At 48.4% G+C, this 12,387-nt stretch overlaps 1 protein-coding gene across 1 annotated transcript in view; it reads right to left on the reverse strand.

Annotated features, from left to right (window-relative positions):
• The window catches only part of CTNNBL1 (catenin beta like 1), an 85,922-nt gene that overhangs the window by 30,860 nt on the left and 42,675 nt on the right, over positions 1-12,387 (reverse strand). Inside the window, exon 11 of the mRNA XM_060277412.2 lies at positions 9,422-9,603. Within this exon, the coding sequence (XP_060133395.1) occupies positions 9,422-9,603 (182 nt within the window). The remainder of the gene's footprint in view (positions 1-9,421; positions 9,604-12,387) is intronic.

Below are 12,387 nucleotides of genomic sequence, written 5' to 3' on the forward strand. Positions count from 1 at the left end.
GGCAAGCAAATAATCTCTCCTATCAAAAGAAGTTTTGTTTGTACATACAAGATCAGAAGGGGGCATAAACAACAGGCAGGCTCTCCAAGCTGCAGCGATATCGCAGGAGCAGATAAGAGCAATAATTAAAAATTTATAGGAGGAAAAATTGGCTGCTTTGTCTGGATGGAGCAGGTGGGGGGGAGGGATCCTAGGCGAGATCCTTCCCATGCCGGTGTGCTCACTTGTAACCCAGAGGCTGGAAAAGAGGCAGTCGAGTGAGTTCTGGGTGTCAGAAGCCCTGGCTCAGACCTGCTGAATCAGAGAACAAGGGACCCCGAGGGTCATCTAGCCCAACCCTCTGCAACGCAGGAATCTCAACTAGGTCATAATAGATGCGGAGAAGGCCTTCGATAATGTATCACAATTTTTATTTTTATTTTTTAAAAATCTATAGAAGAAACCAGACTTGGTGAAAACCTTGAACACTTTCAGCCAATCCCAGATCGGCCTGAGGGGCACTAGGAGTCTCGAGGTGTCAGCCGTCCCCTTTCTCCACAAAACCTCTCCAGGAGGAATTGCATAAGAACATGTGAAGAGCATCTGCTGGATGAGGCCAATGGCTCTTCTAGGCCAGCATTCTGTTCTCAAAGTGGCCAACCAGATGCCTATATGGGAAACCCTCAAGTAGGGTCTCCGCATCACTCCCTCTGACAGTGGAGTCAGAGCATAGCCATCATAGCTTCTTGTTGTTGTTGTTTAGTCGTTTAGTCGTGTCCGACTCTTCGTGACCCCATGGACCATAGCATGCCAGGCATTCCTGTCTTCCACTGCCCCCCCCCCCCCGCAGTTTGGTCAAACTCATGTTGGTAACTTTGAGAACACTGTCCAACCATCTCGTCCTCTGTCGTCCCCTTCTCCTAGTGCCCTCAATCTTTCCCAACATCAAGGTCTTTTCCAGGGAGTTTTCTCTTCTCATGAGGTGGCCAAAGTATTGGAGCCTCAGCTTCACGATCTGTCCTTCCAGTGAGCACTCAGGGCTGATTTCCTTAAGAATGGATAGGTTTGATCTTCTTGCAGTCCATGGGACTCTCAAGAGTCTCCTCCAGCACCACAATTCAAAAGCATCAATTCTTCGGCGATCAGCCTTCTTTATGGTCCAGCTCTCACTTCCATACATCACTACTGGGAAAACCATAGCTTTAACTATACGGACCTTTGTCGGCAAGGTGATGTCTCTGCTTTTTAAGATGCTGTCTAGGTTTGTCATTGCTTTTCTCCCAAGAAGCAGGTGTCTTTTAATTTCGTGACTGCTGTCACCATCTGCAGTGAACAAGGAGCCCAAGAAAGTAAAATCTCTCACTGCCTCCATTTCTTCCCCTTCTATTTGCCAGGAGGTGATGGGACCAGTGGCCATGATCTTGGTTTTTTTGATGTTGAGCTTCAGACCATATTTTGCGCTCTCCTCTTTCACCCTCATTAAAAGGTTCTTTAATTCCTCCTCACTTTCTGCCACTTTAATTCCTCCTCACTTTCTGTCCATGGAAAAGACAACAGGCCATCATAGCTAGGTGACATTAATAGCCCTCTCCTGCTGGAATTTGTCTAATCCTCTTTAAAAGCCTTCTAGGTTGGCGGCCATCACTGCTTCCTGTGGGAGGGAGTTCCACAGTTTTATCTATTCCCTGCCAGTTACAGAAAAGTATCTCTAAAATGCTTAACACTAAAAATCTAAGTGGTATGGCGGCAAATAGGAGAATTAAAGAGTTCCTCAGAAATTGTTCCATTGTGAGGCATTGATACCGCACCATAAACTTCCCAGAGATAAATAGCTTTAAAATTTCTCCCATGTAATATACTTTAATGAGGACCCATGGAATTCCGTAACAAAAGGAAAGCTGCCCAAGCCACCTTGATGAAATAATACATGCCGGCAGTTGGGGGAAGAGCTTTGGCTAAGAGGATAAACGTTATTCTACACATAATCCGACATGAAATGCAGGAGGGCTCAGTTGCGTTCCATCTCCTCGAGTGTGGTGCCAGGGTGGGCACCCCTTGTGGGAGCTCCAGGATAGGGAGGAAAACGCCCGCCTTCCAAGTGGGGCTCCTCTCTGCCCATGGAGCCATCTGCCATAGGAGCTGCATCGCCTTCATAAAACTGGGGCGGGTGAAAAAGCCGCCCCATCCCTTAAAGGCAACACCACCTCTCTGCCCTTGAGCGATCACAGAATGGTAGGGTTGGAAGGGGCTCCAGGAGTCCTCTGTGGAGCAAGAGTGTCTTCTGCTGCTCCACAGGGTGGGATCCAGACCAATGGCTTCAAGTTACAAGAAAGGAGATTCCGATTAAACCTCAAGGAGAGCTTTCTGACAGTAAGAGCCTTTGACTGTGGAACGGAGACGTTGGTAGGCTCTTCTTCATAGGGGTTTGTTAAACAGAGGCTGGGTGGCTATCGGTCACAGAGTCTTTCGCTGTGGTTCCTGTGTTTCAGGGGGTTGGACTAGATGACCCTTGGGGTTTCTCCCAGCTCTACAATTCTGTTACCTTGGCAGGCAAACCATGTTTGGATTTGATCTGCCCGCTGGACAGGTGGGCTCCTCTGTGCGCATTGCATCTGACTCGGAGAGAGAGAAAGAACTAAGGGCTCATCACAGGAACAGCTGATTATTTGCAGCAACATCCAGGAAAGCGCCCCCTGGTGAGCTGCAGGCAGCAGACCTGCTTTTGTAGGACATCATTCTCTGCTTAGCGCTTAAGGTGCTCCCCCCCTTCTAGGAAAATTTGCCCTGGGAGCGTGTGCGTCACAAGCAGATGCAACCAACACATTTTTCACTGGCAAAGCGTTTCAGGGAGGTTGTCATCTCAGCTGGCGTAATTAGACTTCCGAGTTAATGGGCCATAAAGGCGGACAAGGAGACGTGCGCCACACGCAGGGCTTGCAAAACGTCTGGCTGGCTGCCGCTTCGGCCCAAGGACGTGTCCTCCTTCCCGCCCCAGGCAAGCCCCGCCCCGCCCAGGTATCCGCTCTGGGCACCATCTGCCAGGGAAGGGCAGGCAAAGAGTCGGGCACAGCCTGCAGGCGCCTCCCGTTCCCTACAGCAGGGCTCACACCCCATTTGACCCTGGGGGGGTGGCGCTGAAGCAGAGCTTTGCATGCAGGGGGGTCCCTGGTTCGTTCCCCGGCAGTGTCTGCTGCTAAAAGGATTGGAAAACAGGCGATGGGAAAGAGAGGCAAAGAGAGCCCCGGCAAGAGTAGACAAGACAGGAGTGGATGCAGAAATAGTCTGACCTGGCACACGGCAGCTACCAATTTTCCGGAGCAGAAACAAGAAGTGGCTGTTTCAGGATCTCAAGACCATTGACAAAAGAAGTTCCAAGTTTGCTTCTGCATTGGCCTTTCATGAGGCTGTGCCTTTAGACCTGAAGGCTGCTGCAGAGTCGGATGTTTGCAACCTCAAAGCAGCTCTGCAAAGGGAGGCTACTGTTTTTCATTTGGGGGAAAGAGACGCTCCTGAGAGATAACCATGACCTCCCTGGGCCCAGAAAACAATGGAGGTGAAGCTGAAGGAGCCACTCCAGGATCTGGACGACTCTTCCCGTCTATTCCTCTTCTGCCTTTTCTGAATGAAGCGGTTTTACATGGTCTTGTTCAGTCCTAGCTGAATTGGATCCTTTCAGCTGGAGGGGCCAGGAAATGCAACTAGCTCTCTCCACACGTACACACAAACACCCAATGGATTCTGCCCGCTGTGTTTTGTGCCCCTTCTCCCAAGGACGTGAGCTTTCGAAGTTCAAAACTCTGTACAGACCCCAAAGCAAATCCCAAAGCACTAACCCACACAGAAAGAACACCAGGAACTGCCCCAAACAGACACATTTCCACACTCAAATTATGTATTGCCTTGACACCCCACCTTTCCACCTAAGCTCAACGTGGTGCACAGTGGTTCCCCTCTTTACTTAATCCCCACAACAATCCTGCGAGGCAGGTTATGCTGAGTGGCAGTGACTGGCCCAAGGCACCCCAGTGTGTGAGTGGGGATTTGAACCTTGGTCTCCCAGATGCAAAACTCAGCTCTGGGGTAGCAGCAATTTGAACCAGACAGAGTCTGATCTCCGTGCTGCACTTACTATCTCAGAAACAAACACAAACGCCACTAATAAGAAAGTAAAGCTAGTTCCAGACTTCAGTTCCCAGTGGCGCTATTTTTATGAAGTTTGCAGCAGCAAATATTACAGTTTCCAAGAGCCTAATGGAAATCACCATGGTTGATGATGACTTTGTGAAATCCCACCAGGGTATAGAACTGCAACTGCTTCTCTCTCTCTCTCTCGTGCACTGAAAAAGGCTGGAGCTGGTGGGCCATCTTCAACAATTGGCCGCTCTTTCCCTCCAGTGCTTGGGCCAGCCAGACACTGAACCTGAACAAGACTCAAGGTGCATCGCTATCCAAGGCAAGCTTAAGAAAATGCTCTTTGAGACACATGCACTGCTGCTGCTACTATGGTCTGGCATTTCAGGTACTTCCCAAACTCCAAATCCCAGCCCTTGAGGAAGTGAGACCCAAACCTGAGCAGAAGGTAAAAAAGGAGGGAAAGAAACAGAAGCAATCTCTGAAGCATAGCCAGATGCAGAAAGCAATACAAAGGAGATGCAGAGTTGGGAAAGGTTCAGAAAAGAGAAAACAAAATGATCAAGGGGATGGAGAAAGTTTGTGACTTTTCAGTTTAGAGGAAAGGTGACATTACTGCATAGCCTGGAGAAACTGGATAGGGAAAATATTTTCTTCCCCTCTCCTAACTCATGGGCATCCAATGAAGCTGAATGTTGGAAAATTCAAGGCAGAGAAATGAAGGTCCTTCTTCACACATTGCATAGATAAAACTATGGATGGCTTTAAAAGAAGATTAGACAAATTCATGGAGGAGGAGAAGGCTATGGAAGGCTACTAACCCTGGTGGCTCTGCTCTGCCTCCCCAGTTGGAGCCAGCAGGGCTTCCGAATCCCAGTTGATGGAAACCACAGGAGGGGAGAGGGCTGCTCTTGTGTTCTGATCCTGCTTGCTGGTTTCCCACAGACAACTATTTGGCCACTGCGAGAACAAGATGCTGGACTAGATGGGCCACTGGCTTGAGTCAGGAGGCACTTCTGATGTTCTCGCTCCACGTTGAAATGTATTTTAAGGAAGTATGCAAGAGCCAGAGGTCGGTGGCTGAAGGTCTTGCCTTATTGTCTTAAGTCCACAATCTCAAGCATCACCAGTGAGCAGGGATAGACAAGCCCACCTGAGCCTCAGATCCTGGAGAGCTGCTGATGGTGAGAACAGACACAAATAGATGGGCCAAGGGCCTGGCCTGGTCAGTATTCCCTTGCAGTGCTCAAATTATGCACCAAGAAAGCCGGCTTTCTGTAAATTGTAGAAAGCATGCGCCTTGAAGCAAACACAGGCATATTTTTTTTGTTCGTTTGAAAGAATAGTTTCTGCTTCTACTGGTCCGGGGGGGGGGGGGAGATACACCCCTCCCCCTGCTCATGCCAGATCTTGCTGCTCAGCTAACCTAGCTCATTTCTTCTCTATTCCTTTCCTCACCTGCCCCCTCTTCCCCATCATGCTCTGATTTCTGCAAGGTATTCTCTGCCTGCACTTTGTCGCAGCTCCTGGGAACAGGCTTTCAAAAACATCAAGCGGCTGTTCTGAAGCAGAGTTTTCTTTCGGGTGCCGATTTCTGGGTCCGCTTTCAAATTCTGCATTTTGCAGAATCGTACCACGCAGGTCCCCAAGCGAGGAGGATGCGGGCACAGGGGCTGGATGAGTACTGGGCCCGTAGAGGGGTGGGGAGAGGTGCTCAGAGCTGGCAGGGAGGCTGGAGGAATTCCAAAGCGAAGTAGATCCAAGCTCAGTGGTGAGATTTTGTAAACACCACCAAAAACCATCAAGACACACATTTTAATCCTTGTTTAACACAAAGTGCCTGTTAGTGAACAGCTTAATGCCATTCTTTAATTTAAATGGCATTGACTGTTTAAGGCTTTATAGTCTGGCAGGGGGGAAAAAACCTCTTTGGAGATTTCCAGCTCAGAAGGGTAGGTGGCATGCACACATGCACAAACACATGCCTAACACACAGGGGATTTTGCACCTCTCGGGGTCCAGCGAGGTGTTTCATGCAGGTACTATCCCAAAGGCTCCGATTAAGCTGACTCTGAAGAGGAAGAGCTGTAAGGAGCGATGCCAGAGTCAAGATGCCCACGCTGGGGTTTAAAGCCCTAAACAGCTCAGGCTCAAATATACCTGAAAGACCAGAGCCCCCTCCCCACAGAGGTCATCATATAAATTCCCGGGGGATGCTGAGGATGCGCCTCTTTGCAATGGCTTGACACCCGAGGAGTTGTGTTTTTAGGAGCCACCCTATTCCTGTGACTGTAATTAGTTTGGAACTGTTTTTAATATGGTGGTTGTTTTTAATTGCTGCTATCTGCTCTAGGGCCTTAGAGTGAAGGACAGGTGAGAAATCCTCATAATAATGGCCTTCCCTAAACTTACAAGTGGGCGGTGTTGCTAGCCGATTTTATAGACACAAAATCCTATCAAGCTGCCATTCCTTCATCAAGGACCAGCAACGCAGACCAATTCCTTTCCAAGACTGAGGCTATAACAATAAGAGCAAGTGCTGACTCTGAGTACCCTTTACCATACGTGAACCATGTCTCTGTCTCCGTCAGCAGCCGTTTACCAACTTTTCAGACAAGGGTGGTGCCAAAAGCACAGTTTGAGCATGACTCAGGGTGACTTAAGATCTTAAATTCCGTACAAGAACAGCAGAAAGACAACACAGGAGGAAGGAGGCATTGAAGAGGGAAAAGGTGCTGCATTCTGTTCTTTAGCAATGTCCTCTGAATTTTGGGTGTTTCCTGACACCCATGAGGTCAGCAAAGAACATCTACTAGGCACAATGAGACTGAGGTTCATTATAGCATGGAACCCAGCAGGAATCCCTGGGTAATCCAGGACACCTGCCTTTGCAAGCAAATACCGTCAAGAATGCAAAAGGAAGGTCCTGGTGGATCTTCGGGAGCGGAGGAGACAGTGGCATGAGATCTCGCATGCAATAATCCTGCAGCTGGTCTTTTGAAGATGCTGCCCGGGAGGGTGAGGGAGGGAGAGTTGGTGGGCTGCCCCATACAGTAACTCTGACGAGGACAGGTGAGAGCAGACCAAAGCGGTTAAGGTGATGGACAAGCAAGGGACAAACTGAGCCCAGAGGTCTCTAATCAGCACGGAGGGCTTTCGGAGTGACACCTGTTTGAGGCAGGATAACACTGGGCTCGATGGCCAGCTGAGCTTGTAAATATGCTTGCACTGTAGCACAATTAGCCTTCCTTTTCATGCCCCCCCCCCCCGATTTCACTAGGGCCATTCCATTCACTTTTGCAGTGTACAAGAGGGTCACATCTGAGCACTGGAGAGAAAGCAACTCCCAAACCAGGTCAACTGGGGTTAACAACTCCATAGAATTCAGAGTTTTGCCTTTCCAAAATTGGCATTGTTCTGAGAGATCGCTCTTTCTCAACCATTAAGCCGGGGTGGCCCCTAACACCCAGCGTAAGTTCTGTAACTCTGAAAGACTAAAAGATGCCCTTCATTTTGCGGACACGACACGATTGCATACAAAGCAAGGGACAAGCTTTGCATCCATTGCTTACATCAACTGAGTTGAAGATGGTCTAGTCAACCCAAAGCTGTAAATATAAGGCCAGGTGAAAATGATGGCCCAGCAGTGGCTTGTGTGTGGCACAGGGGATTCAGAAATGGCTGGACCTAGAGACACCCTCAAGCCATCCATGCCTATAGCCCTGCTGGGTTGTCTGAGCACAACGAGAAATCTAGCATGGCTTGGGAAGGGTGTGAAACTGCTACACCACACACAAACACACACACATGTACACAGACACACACTCCTTCATCAGTATAATGGCCAGCCAAGCTCTAGGGAGACCAGTTAAACATCTCTATTAACTGGAATTGCTACAATCTCAACAACTCACCTGCCCAGTGATGCAAAACAAAGAAAATTGAACTCACTAAAAAAAAAATCCACTATTTTAAGTCTATCAAGTCCACTCCTTGATTCTGTGAATCCTGCCCTGCTTATTTCCTGGGAATCTTAAGAGACAGGCAGGGCCTGGAAAACAAAATAACCCATTCTCCCCTGTAACAACCTTCACCCATTAGACGCCCTCTTTCACCAACCGCATCTCAGAAGAAAGTGAAAACTCCACTTTGCCCTACAGAACTGGCTGCCTCTGTGTGGAAAGCAGGCCTCCCCTTCCCACCCCAAAAGCTACCATCCATCCACGATGGCAGCTTTTCAAAGCCTCCTGGGGCTCTGTCTGGAGTCCTCTCTGCACCAGTTCCCAGCACAGAATCCAAGGCGCAGAAGCTCGACTGGGCAGCTATTATAGCCCTGTAAAAACGTGTCTTGCCAATCCATTGCCTTCATTAATATAATGTTATCGTGTTCCTAATGCTGGTGCTCTAAAGCAAATGTTCTGTTACCAGCTCACCCACTGGCACATTTTTCAGCAGGGAAACAGCTGCTCGCTGAACCAGTCACACACACACACCGCCTCTCGCCCCCAAGTGCAATCTTGTCAACAGCACAGCACAGGCTTCTGCCCTCTCCTTTTCCAGCAGGCAGAAGAAAAACACGTCTCTCAGCTTATGTTTTGTTCTGGAGAAGTAAGGAGGGTGGCGGGAAGACACCCCATCTCTCCATTTGGAATGTGCATCCCGCTGCGGTTTTCATGGCACTCGTTTTTTCAGTGCAACAAATAATACTGTCCACCTGGTTTGTGTGGTTGTGTGTTTAATAGACAATCCTCACTAGTCAGTGGTGAGTCATTTTCGTTCACCATTGCCTGCCACGGGAGGGTCGGCCTTTCCTGCCAGCATCTCCACCCCTTGGCAGTAGCGGCAGCGACCACGCCGAGACCAGCAGCAGATCAGGCTGGTGGGGATTCTGGATCTCCTCCAGGGAGCGGGCGGCTGGGTGGTGGAAGGAAACCGAGATAGGCATGGAGGGGGAAACACAGGAGAGTCGCAAGCAGTTTGTGCCTGCGACGCCTGATGTTCACGTCACACTTCAGTGCGCGGAGCCAGGAAAAAACACGGCTTTGGAGGTGACATTTGCAGTTGGCTCATTACTCTTTTCAAAAGAGCCTGGCATCAAAGAGACAGCTTCAAACGGCAGGCTCACATGCACATATGCAGGAGCTAATTAACCACCATGCTGGTAGCAGCCAGAGAGGAGGAGACGCTGGCAACCGACTCAGCCTTACAAGCGCTTCCTGGCTGCGCAAGTCTATTGAGGCTGCACTTCGAACTATGAGGCTGGCGAAGGGTTCGTGGTCAGCAAGGCAGCCTGTGTGGGATTAAGCCCTACCTTCGTGCTCCTTCTCGGAGGTCCCAACCTTCTTTATTTTCTTGGGGGACTTCATGAAGAGCGGAAAGATGGTCCGAAGGCCGAGGATGTCAACAAACTTGTGGCAGTTGTCTGCTCCCTCGGGCCCAATCATAGCATGGTCCAAAACCTTCAGGGCACTGCTCCTGGAGATTTTCTTCTCTCTGTAGAAGCAGAATGGGTTTTGTCAGTGAACTGGGCAATGCACTTTGCCACAAGATACAGAAGATTTTCCTCCGCCAGTAGGATGAGGCTGCACACGCTGATGAACAAGCAGCAAATTTCAGTCTAAGTCCGCAGAAGAGAGAGGATCGGAGCACTGAGACACACTGAGCTTCTCTGTCTCCTTTCCTCTGGCACCAACTGCTAAAAGGGCACACTTGCACATTTAGGTCCACCGCCTAAGTAAGCACCAATGAATGAGAAACTTGCTTGCACATCAGTAGGCAAGAAACCAATCCAGTCAAAAGCCTTTCACACAGTTAGAAACAGAAATCTGTAAGTTGGAAGAGACCCCCAAGAGCAATCAAGTTTTTGGTTTGTTTGTTTTTTGGTAAATAATTTTTATTGGTTTTTCCCCAGTTACCGGTAATTTCCACAATTAACTACAACCCCGTCCCCCGTCCCCATCCCCATCCACAAAAACGTTTCAAAACCTTATCTTTGAGGTTCTTTAGACTTCATGACATCCCTCCATTCCCTCTTCTGGTTCCTTATATTAACAAAATTCTGCATTTTCATACACATACTTCCATCAGTTATTCTTCTTCTGATTCTAACAAAATTCTTCTGCATTTCCTTACGCATACTTCACCAATTCTTTTTCTTCTAATTTTATCCAAATTTTGCTGATTGCAAGTGTGTAATCTGAGCCTGCCAATGTATCAATTTATTTACATTACTTTGCACATATACAATAAGTATTTCCCATTCTTATTCCTAACTTTGGCATATTGAAATTTCACTGGAAGGCGACTATCAGTTAAGTCCGATTTAAAATCCTGCTCACCTTCCTCACAGTCTCCTCTTAGTCTCAAAGGCTGTAATTTCTGCCTCATTTCAGCCATATTTTCTGCCAACCACCTATGCCATTCATATCTGCCCTGAGTGTCTCCTGGTATTTCCTCATATCAATCACAATTTCCATTTTTCTAAAAAAAATTCCTCCAGCCCTTGCATCAAGACCTTCACCGCTTCTGTTTTCCTTGTCACTGGTTCTATCTTAATAATCAGTTCTGTCACCATTTCAGTATTTTTGTCCAAGAGCAACCAAGTTCAACCCCCAGCTAAAGAATCCCTGACAGATGGCCATCCAACCTCTGCTTAAAAACACTACCGATCATCATTTGGCACTTCCAATATGCTACTTAGTGCTTTACAGTCTTCATTGTGCTTGCGACCATAGGGTGGATCAAGGCTCTTCCCATTTCACAGATGTGGAAACAGAAGCTGGGAGAGTGACTAGACCAAGCCTGCACACAACAACCACATGATGGAGATGAGGCCCACGTCTCCCAGTTCCAAGTCTAACTGTCTCTATGGGGAACCAGAACAGCCCACAACCATCTCAGTGCCTGAGTTGAAACCCCTTTCAATTTCAAAGCTCAGTTTTGTACACTACTCCAGCTTTCCTCAACCTGCTACCCGATCCAGAAGGCTTGGGCTACAACTCCCATCTGCCCTAGCACAAGGTCGGGGGGGGGGGAAGGCTAGGCTAACCTTTCGAGAGAACCTGGATTACCAACTGCACACGGCCTCCCTTTCTGAAGCCAAGAGAGATTCCTGGAAGCTGTATCCCCAGTACAGGGGAGGGTGGAAGTCAGCCACGATTACAGAGTCTAATTCTCAAACTTGAAACAGAGTGCAAATTTATTTCGCACAAGGTGTTCTTCTTGTTTTATTGACCTTTCGTACACAGGGACTGGGTCTCCCCTCTTACAGCTGTAACTAGCAAGAGGGATGAGGCGCAATGGATATGTCAAGCGGGGAGGAAGCGCTCCCTACTCATAGCCATATTGATCCGCTAATAATGTTTCATATTTCTTGTATGGCAGCTACATGTGTGTGCAAGGAAGCAGAAACGGGGAATAGAGGAAAGGAAGAAGAAGCTGCATTCAGGCTCTTACACCTGCTCAATTCCGTTTCAAATTTTCATTTCGAACATACACTTAAAGCATGCAATATGTGAAATGGGCCTTTCTAGTATGCCAGCGTCTCAAACCCCCAGAACCCAGCAATCCACAAGGGTTTACCAGCAACCAACTTAATTGTTTTAGGTGAATGTGTGTTTTTCTTCCCTGTGTTCAAGCAAAGCTGGAACTCAACCCCCACTTTGGCCTGTGAATGCAGAACACCAGTAAGCAGATCAGCCAGGATTTTCTGCTTTTTTCCATGGCTGTTGCCAGCAGCAGGGAATGAAACAGGCACTTCGCAAAATGCTGCTGCAAAATGCCACTGCGGACGTATGTTTGAAATTCATGCCAACAAAGAGAATGCAAGAAAGCGGGTGTTTGATTGCCGACACAGCTCCATTCAGCAAAGCGTAACTCCCAATTTGTTCGGGGGCGGCCGTCCGATTTGGAGAAACAAAAATCCTAAAGCAAAACCAAAAGAGAAGAACAGCCACCAAGATGCTTAAATTGGAACATGAGCAGATGAGAGGAAGGGAAGAAAGAGGATGAACAAATCTTGGCAGCTTCTTCTAAGTCAAAGCCAACTCCTTCCAACACGATGCTAAAAAGGCCAGCACAGCCTCACCGAGCCCAGCCAAGGAGGGTCCATTCCTTCACCTGCCTCCTTGATTCCAGAACTCAGGGCTGCGTTGCCAAAGGCAGAGGCAGACATCTGGTTTGCCCTATGCTGTGCAGGGAAGCCTCCAGGGAAGCCAAGAAGGAATAAGGAGGAAGAGGAGCAGGATCAAGATTGCACACTGTCAAACAACACATGGC

The sequence above is a fragment of the Zootoca vivipara genome, chromosome 7 (assembly GCF_965207765.1).
Source record: "Zootoca vivipara chromosome 7, rZooViv2.hap1.1, whole genome shotgun sequence".
NCBI lineage: Eukaryota > Metazoa > Chordata > Lepidosauria > Squamata > Lacertidae > Zootoca > Zootoca vivipara.